A 19,610-nucleotide genomic window follows, 5' to 3' on the forward strand; every position below is an offset into this window, starting at 1 on the left:
AAATGTTTCTCTTGCGACACACTGCCGTATTTACATAAAGCAAACCGGTTTTCAGAGTTATCTGGTGAAGCCTGGCTGCATCTGCAGAGAGAAGTGAGCCGTGCATCGGGCCGAGAGGCGCTGCCAGAGCCGGATTCCTGCCGCAGATGGCGGCTCAAATCATGTTTGTAACCACGGCAGAAAGCGTTGTTTGTGTTGGCAGACGGGAGGCGATGAGACATGTTGAGAAGCTCATCCCACACAAACATCCCTGCGTTCTGCCGTCTTTGTGGAGACGCTCAAACGGCCCACACTGGAAAAAAATGCCCTTCCAAAAATAAGTAAAAAAACAGCAAATAAAAGACGTTTTTGCTTGAAATAAGCAAAAAAAATCTGCCAGTGGAACTAGTGAAAATCAGCTTGTCCAGATTTCTTGAAATAAAATGTGATATTTAGGACTTTTGAGATAAAAGTGATCTTGATATTAGCTTAAAAACCTCTTCAAATGTAAAAAAAAAAACCTGGTTTCATATGATATGTGACTCAAAACAATTTGTTTTCAAGACTTTTTCATTTAACAAGATATTCCAGATGTATTGTCTTCAAACAAGTCCCTATATCTGGCTGAAATGGTGCTTGTTAGGCAGTTGTGTCTGATATTAAGTGTAATGAGATATTTTAACTAGAAATGAGACAAATATACTCGGTAAGACTTTGATTTTTTCCAGTGCAAACAGCTCTGCTTCTAAGAGACTCATATTTGGCGGAACATTCCTTTAACACACTCCCTTCATGATTCCTCAGCTGAAACATAAACTGTTTTAAGCTCTTCTGACCAGCTCTCTGACCAGAGTTTTTAATCATTTCTACGTTTTTTTCATTCAAAGTTTCTCAATTAACCCAAAATAAATCTGATTTCTGACTCTCTGCTGACACAAAGATGGAACAGACTTCTCTAACATGCACCCACTCCCTTATTCTCTCTTTTACCCGTTACATTCATCTAAAGATGCATCATTAATCACAGCGTTTGACCCGTTTTTACAGCTAATTACATGTTGGGCTGGTTGAACGCTGCTGCCGAGCGACATCGGAACAATTCAGACGTTCTTTTTAGACTCTGATAACGTGATATAATATAATATAAACAGGGTTTCAGATGTGTTCTCCCTTTAAAAACAGAGATTTAACCCTTAAACTGAGGAATCTGTGTGCACGTGGCGGCACGTGAGGGAGTCAGGATGGGATTTAAAAGGAAACTCAATGGGAAACATGACTCTAAAACAACTTTTACTGAGTTGTTGTTGCTGCATCAGATTCCACATTTGGTTCCACCTTGTAAACACAACGAAGCTTTAAAGTGAAGAGACTTTTCTCCTGAGAAACACAGCTGTAACATCTGTCTTTAACCCCCAGAAACAACAAATCTCTGTGAGTTCAGGTGAAACCGCAGCAATAAGGCATGAAGTGAAGCTTTTAGACACTGATAATGTGCAGCATTGTAGTCGTTACACTAGTTTAACCTTGATAATCAGATAAATGATTAACTGGCAAACAGTTCAGCCTTCAGGGCGAACAGGAACTCAACGACAGAGCCGCATAAAAAGCAGCATAAAGCAGCTGCCGTCACGCTGAGCTGAGATAGATGCCAAAGCTGCAGGAAAGCATGCAGAAACACAGGCTGGTGGAGCTGAGCTGCACACCTGCTGCAGGAACATCCTGTTTGGGAGAGTTTGGACCTGCTGTCAGGTTAGAAAAGGTCACATGAAAGCAGCAGTTTCAAGCTAGCTACAACGAGGGTAGGTTCACTTCCTGTTTTCAAAACAAAAGCACCAATTGTATGGTAATGGCTTTCCCTATGATAAAAGGCAACGGGTATTTTATTTTTGTGAAAATAACTGGAAGTGCGTTGCTCACTGCGGCTAGCTTTAGTAGCGCCGAATTCGTGGGAACAAAATTGTAAACAGCCGGTATTTTGTCAGGTTTTCAACACGTTGGGGATCTAAACGACTACTTTCTCGCCTGAAAATGTTTCAAATGTTGCTAAAGTTTACAGAGTTTAGAGCTTAAGGGAAATCAGCTTCAGGCCGGCTGATTTCGGCTCGGGCAGGAGCGAAATGCATTGTGGGTAAACGCTCTGCATACTGTCTGATCGATCAGTATGTAGTATGTAGTATGTAGTATGCAGTATGCAGTATGTAGTATACAGTATGTAGTATGTAGTATGCAGTATGTAGTATGTAGTATGTAGTATGTAGTATACAGTATGTAGTATGTAGTATGCAGTATGTAGTATGTAGTATGTAGTATGCAGTATGTAGTATGTAGTATGTAGTATACAGTATGTAGTATGTAGTATGCAGTATGTAGTATGTAGTATGTAGTATGCAGTATGTAGTATACAGTATGTAGTATGTAGTATGCAGTATGTAGTATGCAGTATGCAGTATGTAGTATACAGTATGTAGTATGTAGTATGCAGTATGTAGTATGTAGTATGTAGTATGCAGTATGTAGTATGTAGTATGCAGTATGCAGTATGTAGTATACAGTATGTAGTATGTAGTATGCAGTATGTAGTATGTAGTATGTAGTATACAGTATGTAGTATGTAGTATGCAGTATGTAGTATACAGTATGTAGTATGTAGTATGTAGTATGTAGTATGCAGTATGTAGTATGTAGTATGCAGTATGCAGTATGTAGTATGTAGTATGTAGTATGCAGTATGTAAGTATGTAGAATGTAGTATGTAGTATGGAAGTATGTAGTATGTACATTACATTACATTACATTACGGTCATTTTGCAGACGCTTTTAACCAAAGCGACTTACAATAAGTGCGTTCAACATCGGTAGGCAAAAGAACTTCAGGTCACAAGAAATCATAAGTGCATTTCCTTCCAAAACCAAACAGCTAAGAGCAAAACTAGTGCTAGAGTAAGGGCGATAAGTCAGGTACCTCAGCCTCTCACCAACTGCACACCAGTCACAGCGGAGTGGGGATGCAAACCCTGGTTCAGGTAGGGGGTAATGAAAATATAGAGGGTGCCAGAGGTGGAGGAAACAATAAGTGCGTAAGGAACTAGGACGGAGCAGGGTAGTGTTTCCTGAAGAGATGGGTTTTCAGCCTGCAGCGAAAGATGGGCAGCGACTCAGCTGTCCTGATATCAGTCGGGAGTCGGGAGTCGTTCCACCTTCGGGGTGCCAGAACAGAGAAAAGCCGTGACCGTGTCGATCGTGCGCAGGGACCCCTGAGTGACGTAGTATGTAGTATGGAAGTATGTAGTATGTAGTATGTAGTATGTAGTATGGAAGTATGTAGTATGTAGTATGTAGTATGCTGTATGCAGTATGTAGTATGTAGTATGCAGTATGTAGTATGTAGGCAGTTTCGAACACAGCCCGTGTTTTTGTTTATCTGGCGTTACATCCACCTCATCTCATCTCATTTTCCTGTTGGACGAGTCGACTCTCAGACCAACTTGTTTCTGAGTCTGTTTTCTCCTGGCTTTAGATTTACCGTCACCTGGTTTGACCCAAGCTGAGCCCACCTCTGCCTGCCTGCCTCCAGCTTTCTGTGGACCTCCTAAACCACTTCCTCTCCATCCATACTGAACGATCAGCAAAGAACTTTACAGAAATACTCTTCAAACTTCTACTGAGTCAGTGTGCTTCCTTTGGCTCCGACTATTATTCGACTTGATGCAAAAATTTGATGAATTTCACTCAACTTACGTCTTGTTCTGGGTTCATTTATCCTCTTCTTTCCAAACATATTCCAAAATATATTAAATTAATATATAAATATTTATATATATATATATATAGATGTTATCAGGTGACCAGTCAAAGTCACACCGCTAACGAAACAAAATAAATTAAGATGTCATTTTCTACATTTCTTGCAGGCTGAAGATGCAACGCTGTTTTAAATGCTCTTTACACCAAATAAAGAACAAACATAACAGCCGTTCAGACCACTTATTGGGCTTATTATCTCAATGTTTCCCTAAAACAGGCTGTAAAATATGGAATAAAAAAGGTTTTAGCTGCAGTTATCTTAAATAGTTTTAGTTTTTGAGCTTAAAGTTACTTCGCTAAGACCATTTTACCAGCAGAACAGGCCACTGATGTAGGTCCGAAACACACACATACAGTTTATGTTCGTCCTGTTCTACCGTTTCATAGATAAGGACTAGCCTGGGAATTCCCATGCTGCTTTGTGCGCGATTTCATTCTCACTGCAAAGTCAGCCTGGAAACCACCGCCCTTATTTTTGCCTGAGTTAGGGAACCAATCACAGAACGGGGGGGGGGGGGGGGGGGGCAAGACGATGACGACGTCTATGCGCTATACCAAGGCTTGTAGAGTGTTAATCCAACATGGCAGCGGACACAACGTTACCATTCGATGCAGCCTTAGAAAGTGTTTCGGAGTAGCTTAGAGCGCAAGTTTACTTTTATTTTACTTTTTTTTCTTCTTCTTCCTAGTCGAATTTCTGTCGTCATCTGGTATAAGTGATACAATTGGCTATGAATCGTGCGTAAAGCAGCATGGGAAGAACCAGACGCCATTTGATAGACATTCGTAGCCCCCAATAAACAGCTCTAGGCATTCGTAAACCACGCCTCAAATACGAGAAAAGACACACCTAGTTCCCAGACCACCATCTCATCGAGATGTGGACGCGTCAGCCAGGCTAGATCAGGACAGGATTAAAAATACATCATTTAGACCTTTTCAATTCTTTTTTGGTCAGTTTTCAGCATTCAGGTGTGTGTTAACACGATGCCAAGGAGGAAAGACATCAGCAGCTGTTGCTGCCCATCAACCTGGGAAGGGTTATAAGGTCGTTTCCAAACTATCTGGAGTCCATCGTTCTACAGAGAGAAAGATTATTCACAAGTGGAAAACATTCAGGACAGCTGTCAATCTGCCCAGGAGTGGACATCCCAGCAAGGTCACCCCAAGGTCAGAAACCTAAGAGCTACATCTCAGACTCTGCAGGCCTCAGTTAGCATGTTAAAGGTTAAAGGTCACCCCAAGGTCAGAAACCTAAGAGCTACATCTCAGACTCTGCAGGCCTCAGTCAGCATGTTAAAGGTTAAAGGTCACCCCAAGGTCAGAAACCCAAGAGCTACATCTCAGACTCTGCAGGCCTCAGTCAGCATGTTAAAGGTTAAAGGTCACCCCAAGGTCAGAAACCCAAGAGCTACATCTCAGACTCTGCAGGCCTCAGTCAGCATGTTAAAGGTTAAAGGTCACCCCAAGGTCAGAAACCCAAGAGCTACATCTCAGACTCTGCAGGCCTCAGTTAGCATGTTAAAGGTTAAAGGTCACCCCAAGGTCAGAAACCCAAAGAGCTAGATTCCTCCTCAACCATGAGAGAGACTGATAACGTCCCACAGGAAACCATTACTTCAACTTTCTGCTTTTAATTGAACTTTTAATGTCATGTGTTCATCTGAGGTGGGATTTACCTCATTAGAAGACATAATGAGGAACAGATTATTTATCATTTTATTATTATTTTTAGTGTGTTACTATTGGTCTGTGTTTACGATCAGTAGACATTCATTACCCCATAAGTCATGAACTGAGATGAAGCTGGTAAATCTTGTCAATGGGTTTTTATTACGTGCTGAATCCACCTCTAATGGAGGTCCGGCTGACTCTATGAATGAAATGGGTTTACAGGTGATCTGTACCGTTAGCGCAGGGGTTGCTGCTGCACCTGTCGATCCTCTTCTCGCAGTTGGAGCCCGTGAAGCCGGCCGGGCAGCGGCAGCTGTACCCGCCGGTGTCTTTTTCCACGCAAGTGCCCCAGTTGAAGCACGGCCCGTCGGCACACTTCATGGCGCTGATCTCGCAGTTCTTCCCGTAGAAGCCCTGAGGGCACGCGCACGAGTAATCATTCACCAGATCCTAGCAGGGAAGACGGGGGGAAAAGAGCGTGATGAGGAGAGGAAATGAAGCTCCCAGAACAGTTTGTGAGCCGCACCGACAGGTGAATAACACCCATCATCCTGGGACAATACAACGCTCTGTTGGGGAACCATGGCTCCTACCATTCCTGTGGAAGTTAGGCTGTGTTCGAAACCGCATACTATATACTACATACTGCATACTACATACTTCCATACTGCATACTACATACTGCATACCACATACTTCCATACTGCATACTCATCGATCAGACAGTATGCAGAGCGTTTACCCACAATACATTGCGCTCCTGCCCGAGCCGAAATCAGCCGGCCTGAAGCTGATTTCTCTTAAGCTCTAAACTCTGTAAACTTTAGCAACATTTGAAACATTTTCAGGTGAGAAAGTAGTCGTTTAGATCCCCAACGTGTTGAAAACCTGACAAAATACCGGCTATTTACAATTTTGTTCCCACGAATTTGGCGCTACTAAAGCTAGCCGCAGTGAGCAACGCACTTCCGGTTATTTTCACAAAATAAAATACCCGTTGCCTTTTATCATAGGGAAAGCCATTACCATACAATTGGTGCTTTTGTTTTGAAAACAGGAAGTGAACCTACCCTCGTTGTAGCTAGCTTGAAACTGCTGTTTTGACAGGAAATGACGATCGGCGACGTCACGTTACGTTGCATCTTGAGTAGTTTGAGTATGAGTAGTAACTTCATACTAACTCGCATACTAACTCAAAAAGTTAGTATGAGAAGTAGGAGAAGTAGTAGAAGTATGTGGTTTCGAACACAGCCATACTTTCACTCATACCACCAAACTAAACATGCATGCTCAACACTGCCGCCCCAGTAGGACGATGCTCCCCAACCTTTAGGGCACATGAGGCCCACCTACACGGTTTTAGGCAGGTGGTTCTGACTGTGTTTTCAGGAACTAAATCTCTGAACCTGAACATCTGGAGGCTGATGATCATCACAAGCAGAGTAAGAGACACCTAGTGGCGTACTTTGCAGCTGCCGCCGCTCTTGCAGGGGTTGCTGTCGCACTCGTTGGTCTCGATCTCGCAGTTCTTGCCGGAGAACCCGGGTCGGCAGGTGCAGGTGTAGCTGCCCTGGCCGGTGTTGGTGCACGAGGCTTCGTTCTGGCACGGCTTGTGGTTGGTGCAGTAGTTCAGGTCTGAAGCCATGAAAGAAACGAGAGAGAGAGAGACGTTGTTGAACAAACAGTCTGGAACCCGAACCCCTGTCCACCGGGACGTCTGCTGTGTCAGCCAATGAATTCATTCAAAAATAACCACAAAGCGGGCGTTTAACCCTCTAAAATCTGCTGAATCCCACCGCTGACTGATGTCATTACTGTGTAATAACTGTGTATAAACTGTGTAATAACTGTGTTCCAGTGTCCTGAAACCAGTGAAGCTCAAGAAACCGACAATGAAACGAGGATGTTTGGTCTGTAAAACGTGAATTCAACCAATAATCCAGGCTTCGTGTTTTCTGTTGCTCCTTCACCTTCAAGCCTAAAGCTCTGGATCACTTTTTAAAACTATAAAAACACCATTCGTAAAGCAGCTTTAAAAACATGTGTCTAAGGTGCAAAAAACAAACCAACATGAAGAGGTTATTGATTGGTGATCAGACAGTTGAGCACAGGTTAGAGACAGATGTTTCATACAAATACATCAAGGTTTCATAGTGAGCAGCAGCTGCTTGGATGATAAAATGTTTAGAGATTTAAGCTAACTTATACATATTTGTTCCTAAATTACATATATAATGTTGTCATCAGTGTGGCACAGATCCTGATCCAGAAACCTGATCCAGAGTCCTGATCCAGAATCCTGATACATTTTCAGAGGAATGTGTTTTCTCTTTGTTAAGATTTCCTTTTATGTAGCTTATTGTTATTGTTAGCTTTGATGTTAGCTTTGACGTTAGCTTTAATCTTAGCTTTGATGTTAGCTTTGATGTTAGCTTTGACGTTAGCTTTGATGTTACCTTTGACGTTAGCTTTGATTTTAGCTTTTATGTTAGCTATGATGTTAGCTTTGATGTTAGCTTTGACGTTAGTTTTGATTTTAACTCCTATGTTAGTTTTGATGTTAGCTTAGACGTTAGCTGTAATGTTATATTTTTTCATTTGTAAGTCGCTCTGGATGAAAGCGCCTCATCTGAACTCAGCCTTCCTGTACTTGTTCGACTCCGGCTCTGTCCTTTGATCACATCTGTCCACATCCGTCTCCTGCTGAACATGTTGGAGCATCATGAAGAGGAGAACCAGACAACAACAACCTGCGACTGCTGAGCAGCTGGAATCTGGGATTCAGCAGGAATGGACCCAGATTCCTCTGAAAAACTGCAACAATCAGCGTCCTCAGTTCCCAAAACGTTAAGAAGGGTCGTTAAAGGAAGCTGATGGAGCAGGATGGGAACTCTGGAACAGCTTTCACTGAGTGTTGATGCTTCAGATTCTGCGTTTGGTTCTAAATATACTCAGTGGGGTCACATGGCTCTGAAAGGATCGGATTATTGGCTAAATTACAATCAGATTGAGTTATTAAAGGGTAATTCTCCTTGGATATATGGCGGTGAATGAATGGGATCAGAGGCATAAAGCGTGTCATACCCCGGTATGATAGGTGGCGCTGTACCCATTCCAACTGTTGCTAATAGAGCCACTTCCTGTTGACCTCTTCACCACCAACAACAGCAACAAACTCAGGCATTGGAGAAAGATGGAGAACGCAGAGCCAGATGAAGCTACGTCCCTCTACATTTGGTCTGTGATGAGCTGCTTGTTGCACAAACTCGATGCCCAACGGAGCATTCTCCATCGCGTTGTTTGTTTCTTTCTGACGGCGACAACAACAGGAATATCGTCTCCTTTGACTTCCGGGTCACGACCCTGGGAAAACATCTGGAGCATGCGCAGAACGCAAAGTCTGATTCACCACGTGCTTCAGCGTCTACAAGCAGGTTTAGAGTGACTTTCAACCCAGTTATCTCGGGGTCTGAATCCGATCCGATCCAGTTCTTAGTCAGATTAAGGTGTCTACATGCACTTAATAACTCAGTCTGATTGTAATTTAGCCAATAATCCGATCCTTTCAGTGCCATGTGACCCCACTGAGTGAAGCTGGTCAGAGGAGACTGAGAATCATTTCTCTGGACTTATTTCTGTTGAATAAAAGGTTCAAACTAAACAGAAATTACAGATTTAAGTTTTTGTTGCATTTTAGATCACTTCCCAACTTTTCTGTGAATGAGGTTTACATGTAAATTAAGCTTATCATCAAACATGTTGATGTTCTATCATCACGGCTTTAGAACCGTGTGAAGTTAGAGAACATTTCCGCTTCGTAGAGCCTCTGTTGTGTGAGCGGTTAAAAGACAAATAAAAGCTGTTTGCCATCTGGCTTCTGCAGATTGTGTAGCAGAAGTAACACATCTGAGGCAAAAAGGAAGGGGCCGAGGATGGACCCCTGAGGCACTCCACAAACCAGAGGCAACCATTAGTGACATTAAAACTATAATAAAGGTTCAAACTAGCTTGAGTTTTTATTAATAATTTACTTTTTAGATGATGGATGACTGTTATGTTGGAGTAGCTTTTTGTTGGGCAATTGTCCGCTGTGAAGACGGGAGGTTTGGGTAAAAAAAGATTTTTTTGACCACTTTTTGAGCGTGTAAAATCAGATTAAGTTAACTTTCGTTTTTCATCTGAGTTGTAAGAGATTTTTAGTTATTGTTTTGTTCATATTTTTTTTTTTTTTAAATAAACTACATATAATTTTTTAACAATCAAGTCTGAAGTGCGTTTTTTTTTTACCACTTTTTGAGCTTGTAAAATCAGATTGAGTTAACTTTTCGTTTTTCATCTAAATTGTAGGAGATTTTTTGTTATTGTTTTGTTCAAATTTTTTTGTTGGAAATAAACTACATAGATTTTTTTAAACAATCAAGTCTGAAGTGCAAGAATCAAACCACCTATTACCACCCACGGCCTTTCTTAGAAAATGTAGTTTGGAAACTTAAAAGGCCGCTACATCGTGTATTCAGAAGCGTCTAAAACAGGAAGCCTGATTTTTTAATTGGCTCTATATGAATGAATTGGATTATTTTATAAATAATTACAATGAATTGAATTCCAATTGGCTTGAATTGGACTTTATTATCTAAGTGCCTTGAGATGACATTTGTTGTATTTGGCGCTATATAAATAAAACTGAATTGAATGGATCCTGGCGGGTCTCTGAAGTGTGACCCACCTTGGTCGCAGTACAGGCCTCCCCAGCCCTCCTTGCAGTTGCACTGCCAGGGCTGCTGGCAGGTCCCGTGGAGGCATCCGGGGTGCCGGTTGCACTCGTCGCAGCGCTCGCCCTGCCAGCCCTGCCGGCACACGCACTCCCCGGGCGCCTCGCAGAAGCCGTGCTGCTCGCTGCACCCCGTCGCACAGATGGCTGATGGCGAGGAGAGAGGGAGAAAGGAGGAGAAAGGGGGGAGGAAGGAGTGGAGAATGTTACTACGAGTGCAGAAAGTGTGGGTCTCATGTTCTTCACTGGATTCACAAAACAGCAAAACCCCTTTCAGGGCCTCTCACACACACACACACACACACACACACACACACACACACACACACACACACACACACACACACACACACACACACAAGTGCTTGTTAACCTCCCACTGCAGGACCAAAGTAGTTTGGTGAGTTGTGGGGTCCACCTTAAAAAAAAAAATCCCCCAAAAAATCTTGATATTAAAAAATCCCTTTCAATAAACATAATTTGTAACTTTATTTTACATGTTAGTTTTTCGCTACCAAATGGGCCAAGTTAAAAAAAAAAATGCATGAGGCATGTTGGGGAGAGCATCCCAAGCTGCTTTAAAGTGGTTTCCAATGTGGGGTCCGGATTTTGGGCCCCACGAAGACACAGGACCCCACTTTGTTGGTGGGCTCCCTGTCACAGGACCCTCCACGGTACGATAAACAAGTGCACACAAACACACACACACACACACACACACACACACACAAACACACTCTCGCACTAATTGCTGAGTAAAACCACTCACAAAAAATGTCCTCACTATGTAAAGATGTCCTCACTCTGTTGGTTAAAAACTTGGCTTGGTCGTCACTCAACACTAAGTGCAAGAACACACACACTCACACTTATTGCTGAATGAGGACCGAGTAAAACCACTCACATAGTGAGGACCAGTGTTTCTCGTTCACTTAGAAACAAACAAAGTGTCATTCCAGACACTCGGTGGCGTAGTGATCCAATACACCGCTTCAGATTTTGAGAAGCACAAAAGATTCAGAAAAAGATTTTTAATCTGTGTTAAACTTTAGGGGAGAAAAATTGACACTTAGGACAATCTGAGGTTCCTTCTGAGAAAATTAGAGGATCTATATGACCTAAGGAGGTCATCTAGAGCAGGCGTTCCCAACGACCGGGCCCCGGACCGGTACCGGGCCGTGAGTCGTTAAGAACCGGGCCGTGAAAACCCATTCAGAAAAAAGAGGGTGTATTTGCCATAAATGTACTGCATTGCATTTTGATAATTAGCCTATTACATTTTAATTCAAACCTCTTCATCACGTATCACCAGGCAGATTACTTTATTTTTAATTGTATCGTTATAGCCAATATGTTACGTGTCAATGTAAACATTCTAATTGGCGGAGATGAGGGTCACATCTGCACGAGGAACGGCGGGAACGCAGAAGGAAACCATGGAAACCATGAAGAAACAAACGACAATGGCAAGTTTTTTCACCAGAGCTGCTGAAAAAAGGCCCACAGACAGCGAAAATAATGAAGAAACGAAAAGAAAGAAATCCAAATTCAACCGAAAATATGTCGACAGTTACATGAAATTCGGTTTCATCACATCTGGGGACGCAGCTGCTCCTAATCCACTGTGCGTTGTGTGCGGAGAGAAGCTAGCAAACGAAGCTATGAAACCATCAAAATTACTTTGGCACCTGGAGACGAAACATCCTGCAATTAAAGACAAGCCAGTTGAATATTTTGAGAGAAGAAGATCAGAACAGGACAGCCAGCGGCAGATGATGAAGTCCGCAACTGCAATTAATGTAGCTGCATTGAAGGCATCATATGTGGTCGCGCATCGTATTGCAAAAGCAAAAAAGCCCTTTGACATCGGGGAGAAATTAATTCTGCCAGCAGCCGAGGACATTTGCCAATTACTTTTTGGTGAAGCTGCAGCAAATAAAGTTGGACACGTTCCTCTCTCCAATAACACCGTTAAAAGGAGAATAGATGAGATGGCGGGGGATGTTGAAAGCCAGCTTTTGGAAAGATTAAACGCATCCAAGTGGTATGAGATTCAAGTCGACGAGTCCACGGACGTGGAAAACAAGGCGGTTTTACTCGTTTATGTCAGATATATCTATCAAGATGACTTGCAGGAGGATTTGCTGTGCGCCTTGAACCTGCCAACTAAAACTACGGGAGAGCAGATATTTAAGGCCTTGGATGAATACATGTCCGGTAAACTCAGCTGGCTGGAGTGTGTTGGTGTGTGCACCGATGGGGCCGCAGCAATGACCGGCCGCATATCTGGCTTCATCACCCGCGTAAAAGAGAGGGCTCCACACTGCGAAGCCACTCATTGTGTCATTCATCGTGAAGCGTTGGCATGCAAGAGACTTTCACCAGAACTCAACCAGGTCATGAAGGACGTAGTTGTTATAATAAATTATGTCAAAACACGTGCGCTGAACACACGTATGTTCGAACAGCTTTGTGACAGTATGGATGAGGACCACAAACGGCTCCTGCTCCACGCGGAGGTCAGGTGGCTGTCCAGGGGCAAGCCTCTCAATCTTGTCTTCGAACTCCGCCAGCCGCTGTTGGTATTTCTGTCCGAGAGACACTCCCCGCTTGCCGACCACTTCAAAGACCACGACTGGTTGTCAAAACTGTCTTACATGTGTGACATATTTGCATTGCAACGAGCTCAACCTGTCACTTCAAGGTAAAACATCCACCGTGTTCAAAGTGGCCGACAAAATTTCAGCTTTTAAAGCAAAACTGGATTCCTGGGCTAAAAGAGTGGAGAAAGGTGTCTGTGACATGTTTCACACATACACGGAGTTTACAGGAGAGGACGGATGCCCACACCTGAGAGCGCTCATCCTGGATCACCTGCGCGCACTGTCAGCGGAGTTTGAGAGATACTTTCCCTCCGCGAAGGACCCGAGGGTCGGAAAGGAATGGATACGAGATCCCTTTACTTCCGAAACATCATCTCTCCCATCAGCACAATAGGACAAATTACTGGAGTTAAAAAATGGCGGAGGCCTCAAGATTTTATTTATACAAAGTTCAGTCTCATCATTTTGGGTTAAAGTTATGGGAGAATTCCCAGGACTCGCTGAAATAGCGCTGAAGACACTGTTGTCTTTTCCGTCCACTTGTGCGAGGCTGGATTTTCCGCTTTGACAGTCACCAAAACAAAGCGGCGCAGCAGACTGAGACCACGCTGCGCATATCACTGACAGACATAACACCGCGTTATGATCACCTTGTGTCTGGAAAACAGGCTCAGGGTTCACATTGAGGGTGAGTTAAGTTTTGATGTAAATGTTGTTTAGGTAGTTTTATTTGTAGTATTCACATTGCCTATTTATTGTTACTGTTTTTGTTCGAGTACTTATGTTACGGCATGTTATGTCCTGTTATGGTAGTTCCTGTACGGTGTCCTGTCCTAAGTATTTCAATGCCCAGTCTGACTCTGTTGTTCTGTGTATCTGACAATAAAAGACTTGACTTGACTAGGTTGCGTCATGTTTCTGTTTTGCATGTTAACATGATACTAGTGGTGTGACGTCACGTAACATTCCCCACCGGTCCGTCTGAAATATTACAGCTGCGCTCTGGTCCGTGCAGTCAAAAAGGTTGGGAACCCCTGATTTAGAGGGAAACAAAGTGAGGACTGGCCAAAATGTCCTCACTATGTACAGATGTCCTCACTCTGTTGGGTAAAAACTTGGCATGGTCCTCACTCAACACTAAGTGCAAGAACACACACACACATTCTAAAAATTGACACTCAGGACATTCTGAGGTCCTACTGAGAAAATTAGAGGATCTATATAACCTAAGGAGGTCATCTAGAGCAGAGGTCTTCAACAGGGGGTACTGGAGGGGAGTTGCAAAATCTTTGGTTGATTAGACGATTTTTAACATTTATTTATTTTTTTTTTTCAACATTTTTTTCTCACAAATTGTGTGCAAACGTGTGCCATCCACAGATGGTTTTAGGATGCATTGTCCCATCTACATGCATGTTTAAAGTTAAAATCTGTGGATTATTTGAATAGCTCAGTGTTGTATGCAAGATGTTTGTTTATAAATGGCAGTGGCACGGCCACCCTGTACCTTGCACATGTTTAAAATAAAAACATGAATATATTAACCTGTGTATTATTTGAATAGCTTAGTATTGATTGTACAATAACAGAGTAGCTATGTTTATACACGGCACTAGGCCCTGTTAAATATAAAACACAATTGTATGCCACATAAATAGTAGGGGGGGTCCCTGCTCCAACTCTCCATCAGTTTGGGGGTCCCTGGGCTGAAAAACGTTGAAGACCCCTGATCTAGAGGGAAACAAAGTGAGGACCGGCCAAAATGTCCTCACTATAGACGCTTTCGGACAGAGTAGTTATAGGAACGTAGTTATCAAAACTGTCCTACTCGAATTTCGTTATGATAACTGTCCTTCTGTTTTAGTCTGCATTCGCACATGAGTCGGGACCAGGTCGGGACTGATGCGGCGCACGCAGCCGTCTGCGTCAGTGACGTGGTAGCCGTTAGCCGTTTAGCGCTACATTCAAAAACAAAACAGAAAGTAAGGAGAGAAGAAAAAACAGCACTAAGAAGCTAATATGGAGAGCGGGGAGGCCACCGTGTTTATGGTCTGCATGATGGTGATATTAATCATGGACGATCGCATCAGGCGTCTAATATCGAGGCTGGAAAAGCTCACAGAGAGAGTCAGGAGACGATACTTTTTCATTTCATGAAGGAAGAAAGGAGAGCAGAGCGCCGCAGACAAAGGAGACAAAGTGTAAGTTTAACTTATTAAACACCCGCAGGTTCTGTCTGTGTGGTATGATGAAACATTTCAGCCGTGATAGCATGACAAGGGGCGTAGCTATACCGACCACCACACACCTCCGTCATATTCGTTCTATAAGAACTATGAAAAGACCCGACCTCGGAGAAGGAGCTAAATAGTTATAGGAACTAAGGGAGATAGCCCCGAGTTCCTGTATGTCCGAACACGGGAGAAAACGGCCCCGCGGATTAAAAGGTTATTAGAACTGCCAATGGTTCCTACAGTCCGAAAGCGGCTTATGTAAAGATGTCCTCACTCTGTTGGTTAAAAACTTGGCGTGGTCCTCACTGAACACTAAGTGCAAGAACACACACACACACACACACACACACACACACACACACACACTTAGTGCTTGTTAAGTACCGAACGAAGCAGCTGGCTCGCACAACAAAAGCAACACATGCCGTCTCCTTTCACGCACGGCGGCGCACGTTAAGCTCCAGCGCGTGTCCCTGTTAAAGCAGCAGGCCGGGGGCCCAACCGGGGGCCCATTGTTGGGCTCAAAACAAAAGGACCAGACCTCAGGGCCAAACACACACACTCTGGAAACTGGCATAAAGCTCTAAGATCTTTTTTTTTTTTTTATTTCGGCGTTGACAACTGCTCGACTTAACAATTCTGCACAAAAACACGAAGCGCCGAGGGTCCCATTCTTTACCGCCGCCCCCCCCCCATTTCTGTAGAAACGTTAGAGTGAAAACAGGGGGGCCACAGCGCTGTAAGAGTGTTAACTTCTGTTTAATGGCGGGGGGGGGTGGGGGGGGACTGACCGCCTTTCTGATTCATGTGGAGCCGATTCAGTCCAATTCATCCCAGTTCAATCTGATCATAACTATGATCCAGTTCATTCCAACTGAATCCAACTCATTAGAATTAATCATAACTTAATTGAATCTACTCAGTAACGAATTGCTGTGTATTTAAGGTGGATTTACAACAGTATCCGGCTGTATTTTACAATAACTGTAAAATACTGTTGAATATTCATTCCAGTTCAATCTGATCATAACTACACTGTAAAGAATTTCCCTGTAAAATGTAAAATAACAGTATACTGGCATATATAAATATGATCTATATATATATATATATATAGCGCCACCTGCCAGTCGACGACATGAAAGAATCTAAACTTTATATTTTTGGGAGTCGCTCATTGACTCTGTAGCGCCCCCTATAATGCTTAAAAATGGTCCCCTTAATAGGATTAGTTTTGCGTGGGATGACGAAATTCGGTACACTTATTCATCATGCCCAGACGCACAAAAAAGTCACAAGCCATCACGGTGCCAGGTCCACAGGAAAGCGGCCATTATGGATGGAAAGTGAGTTTTCGTGCCATTTTTGACCGATTCCACACCTTTCACAAGATCTAACTTGTCCTACAGATTTAATGCTACAAGCTCCAAACTTGGCCAGGTTACTCTTAAGACATGGAGGGAAAAATTCATGGGGAAACTTTTTCAAAACTTAAAGGGCGAGGCCGTGGCGACGCCTCAAAGTTTGATGACTCGCCATCACTCGCCACAAAAAATTAAGTCGCTTATAACTCCCACATACATTATCCAATCTGTCCCAAACTTCTTACGGTGAATGCTGGACCTAGCGTGAACGCGCACATATAAAATAGTGACATCCACCTTTAGCGCCACCTGCTGGTGGTTGGAAACGTCTCTTTTTTTCCACACCTCGCATTTGATCAAACTCCTCCTATATATTTAATGCTACAAGCTTCAAACTTGTCCTGGCCGGTTACTCTTAGGACATGAGGCGAAAAAATCATGGAGAAACGTTTTCAAACTTCAAAGGGCGTGGCCGTGGCAAGGCGGTGAAAATCGTGTGATGGGATTTGTGATATGAAAGCTTTATCATCATCGCAAGGTCATGAAACTTGGTACACACGTCCACCCTGACGACCTCGTACGTATGTAAAGAGTATCGTGTGTAGGCGGAGCAATATGGCTCAGTAGCGCCCCCTAGAAATTTTCAAAAACCCCTCTGCATTGGGGTTATTGTGTACTCACACATACGCAGAGGGTATCGTGCATGTGGGCAGAGCTGCAGCTCCAGCGTCCAGGGCATGCCCCATCGTACGCACATCCCAACGTACGCACATCTCGGTCCCGCTCACAGCTGCTTGCAGCTTTCTAGTTTTTCAGTGTAACTACTGTTATTTATCAAACAGTATAATACTGTTTATTGGATTACAGTACATGACGGTAGGATACCTGTGTTTTAGTAATTTTACAGCGCATCTACCGTAATTTATTTAACAGTATAATGATGTATATTTTGGATTTGGACATCAATTCATTACAAATACTGTTTTATGCTGTTAAATTACAGTTATCTACTGGTATTGTTAAATGACTGATTTAACTGTTAATTTACATGTGAGGGATGAATATTCAACAGTATTTTACAATTATTGTAAAATACAGTCGGATACTGTTGTAAATACACCGTAAATACACAGCAGTTCGTAACAGTGTAACTATGATCCAGTTCATTCCAACTGAACCCAACTCATTAGAATTAATTATAATTTAATTCAATCAAATCATTTCCACTGCTGTTAATTATGATCCAATTCAGACCAATTTAAATTTCTTCTGTAATTCAGTCAATTCATCTGAGTACGAATCACTTAAATCCGGTTCATTATGATCTCATCAACCCGGTCTGATCCAGTCGTCTGTTTCTTATGTGACGCCGGCTTTAAGGAAGCGGCCTCCCCAACAGAACCAACAGAACAAACAGAAACAAACAGAACAAACAGAACAAACAGAACCAACAGAACCAACAGAAACGAACAGACACCAACAGAACAAACAGAACCAAACAGAACCAAACAGAACAAAACAGAACAAACAGAACCAACAGAACCAACAGAAACAAACAGAACCAACAGAACAAACAGAACAAACAGAACCGAACAGAACCAACAGACCAAAACAGAACCAACAGAACCAACAGAACAAACAGAACCAACACAACCAACAGAACCAACAGAACAAACAGAACCAACACAACCAACAGAAACAAACAGAACAAACAGAACCAACACAACCAACAGAAACAAACAGAACCAACACAACCAACAGAACCAACAGAACAAACAGAACCAACAGAACCAACAGAAACATACAGAACCAACAGAACAAAAAGAAACAAACAGAACCAACAGAACCAACAGAACCAACAGAAACAAACAGAACCAACAGAACAAACAGAACAAACAGAACAAACAGAACCAACAGAACCAACAGAAACGAACAGAACCAACAGAACAAAACAGAACCAACACAACCAACACAACCAAACAGAACAAAACAGAACCAACACAACCAACACAACCAAATCAACCAAACAGAACCAACACAACCAAATCAATCAAACAGAACCAACACAACCAACACAACCAACACAACCAACACAACCAACACAACCAAACAGAACCAACACAACCAACAGAACCAACAGAACCAAACAGAACCAACACAACGAACAACACCAACACAACCAAACACAACCAACACAACCAAATATAACCAACACAACCAACAAAACCAACACAACCAAACAGAACCAACACAACCAACACAACCAAACAGAACCAACACAACCAACACAACCAACACAACCAAACAGAACCAACACAACCAACACAACCAAACAGAACCAACACAACCAACACAACCAAACAGAACCAACACAACCAACATAACCAAACAGAACCAACACAACCAACACAACCAAACAGAACCAACACAACCAACACAACCAAACAGAACCAACACAACCAACACAACCAAACAGAACCAACACAACCAACACAACCAAACAGAACCAACAAAACCAACACAACCAAACAGAACCAACACAACCAACACAACCAAACAGAACCAACACAACCAACACAACCAAACAGAACCAACACAACCAACACAACCAAACAGAACCAACACAACCAACATAACCAACACAACCAACATAACCAACACAACCAAACAGAACCAACATAACCAACACAACCAACATAACCAAACAGAACCAACATAACCAACACAACCAACATAACCAACAAAACCAACACAACCAAACACAACCAACACAACCAACATAACCAACACAACCAACACAACCAACATAACCAACACAACCAACATAACCAACATAACCAAACAGAACCAACACAACCAACATAACCAACACAACCAACACAACCAACACAACCAACACAACCAACATAACCAACACAACCAACACAACCAACACAACCAAACAGAACCAACACAACCAACATAACCAACACAACCAACATAACCAACATAACCAACATAACCAAACAGAACCAACACTTACCAACATAACCAACACAACCAACACAACCAAACAGAACCAACACAACCAACATAACTAACACAACCAACAGAACCAACACAACCAACATAACCAACACAACCAACAGAACCAACACAACCAACATAACTAACACAACCAACAGAACCAACACAACCAACA

At 42.8% G+C, this 19,610-nt stretch overlaps 1 protein-coding gene across 1 annotated transcript in view; it reads right to left on the minus strand.

Moving 5' to 3' along the window:
- Window positions 1-19,610, minus strand: part of dlc (deltaC) — a 35,717-nt gene that overhangs the window by 12,005 nt on the left and 4,102 nt on the right. The window contains exons 5-7 of the mRNA XM_075472770.1: window positions 10,184-10,375; window positions 6,923-7,092; window positions 5,691-5,907 (exon numbers count right to left, since the gene is read on the minus strand). Of these exons, the coding sequence (XP_075328885.1) occupies window positions 5,691-5,907; window positions 6,923-7,092; window positions 10,184-10,375 (579 nt within the window). The remainder of the gene's footprint in view (window positions 1-5,690; window positions 5,908-6,922; window positions 7,093-10,183; window positions 10,376-19,610) is intronic.

The sequence above is a fragment of the Odontesthes bonariensis genome, chromosome 9, assembly GCF_027942865.1.
Source record: "Odontesthes bonariensis isolate fOdoBon6 chromosome 9, fOdoBon6.hap1, whole genome shotgun sequence".
Classification (NCBI taxonomy): domain Eukaryota; kingdom Metazoa; phylum Chordata; class Actinopteri; order Atheriniformes; family Atherinopsidae; genus Odontesthes; species Odontesthes bonariensis.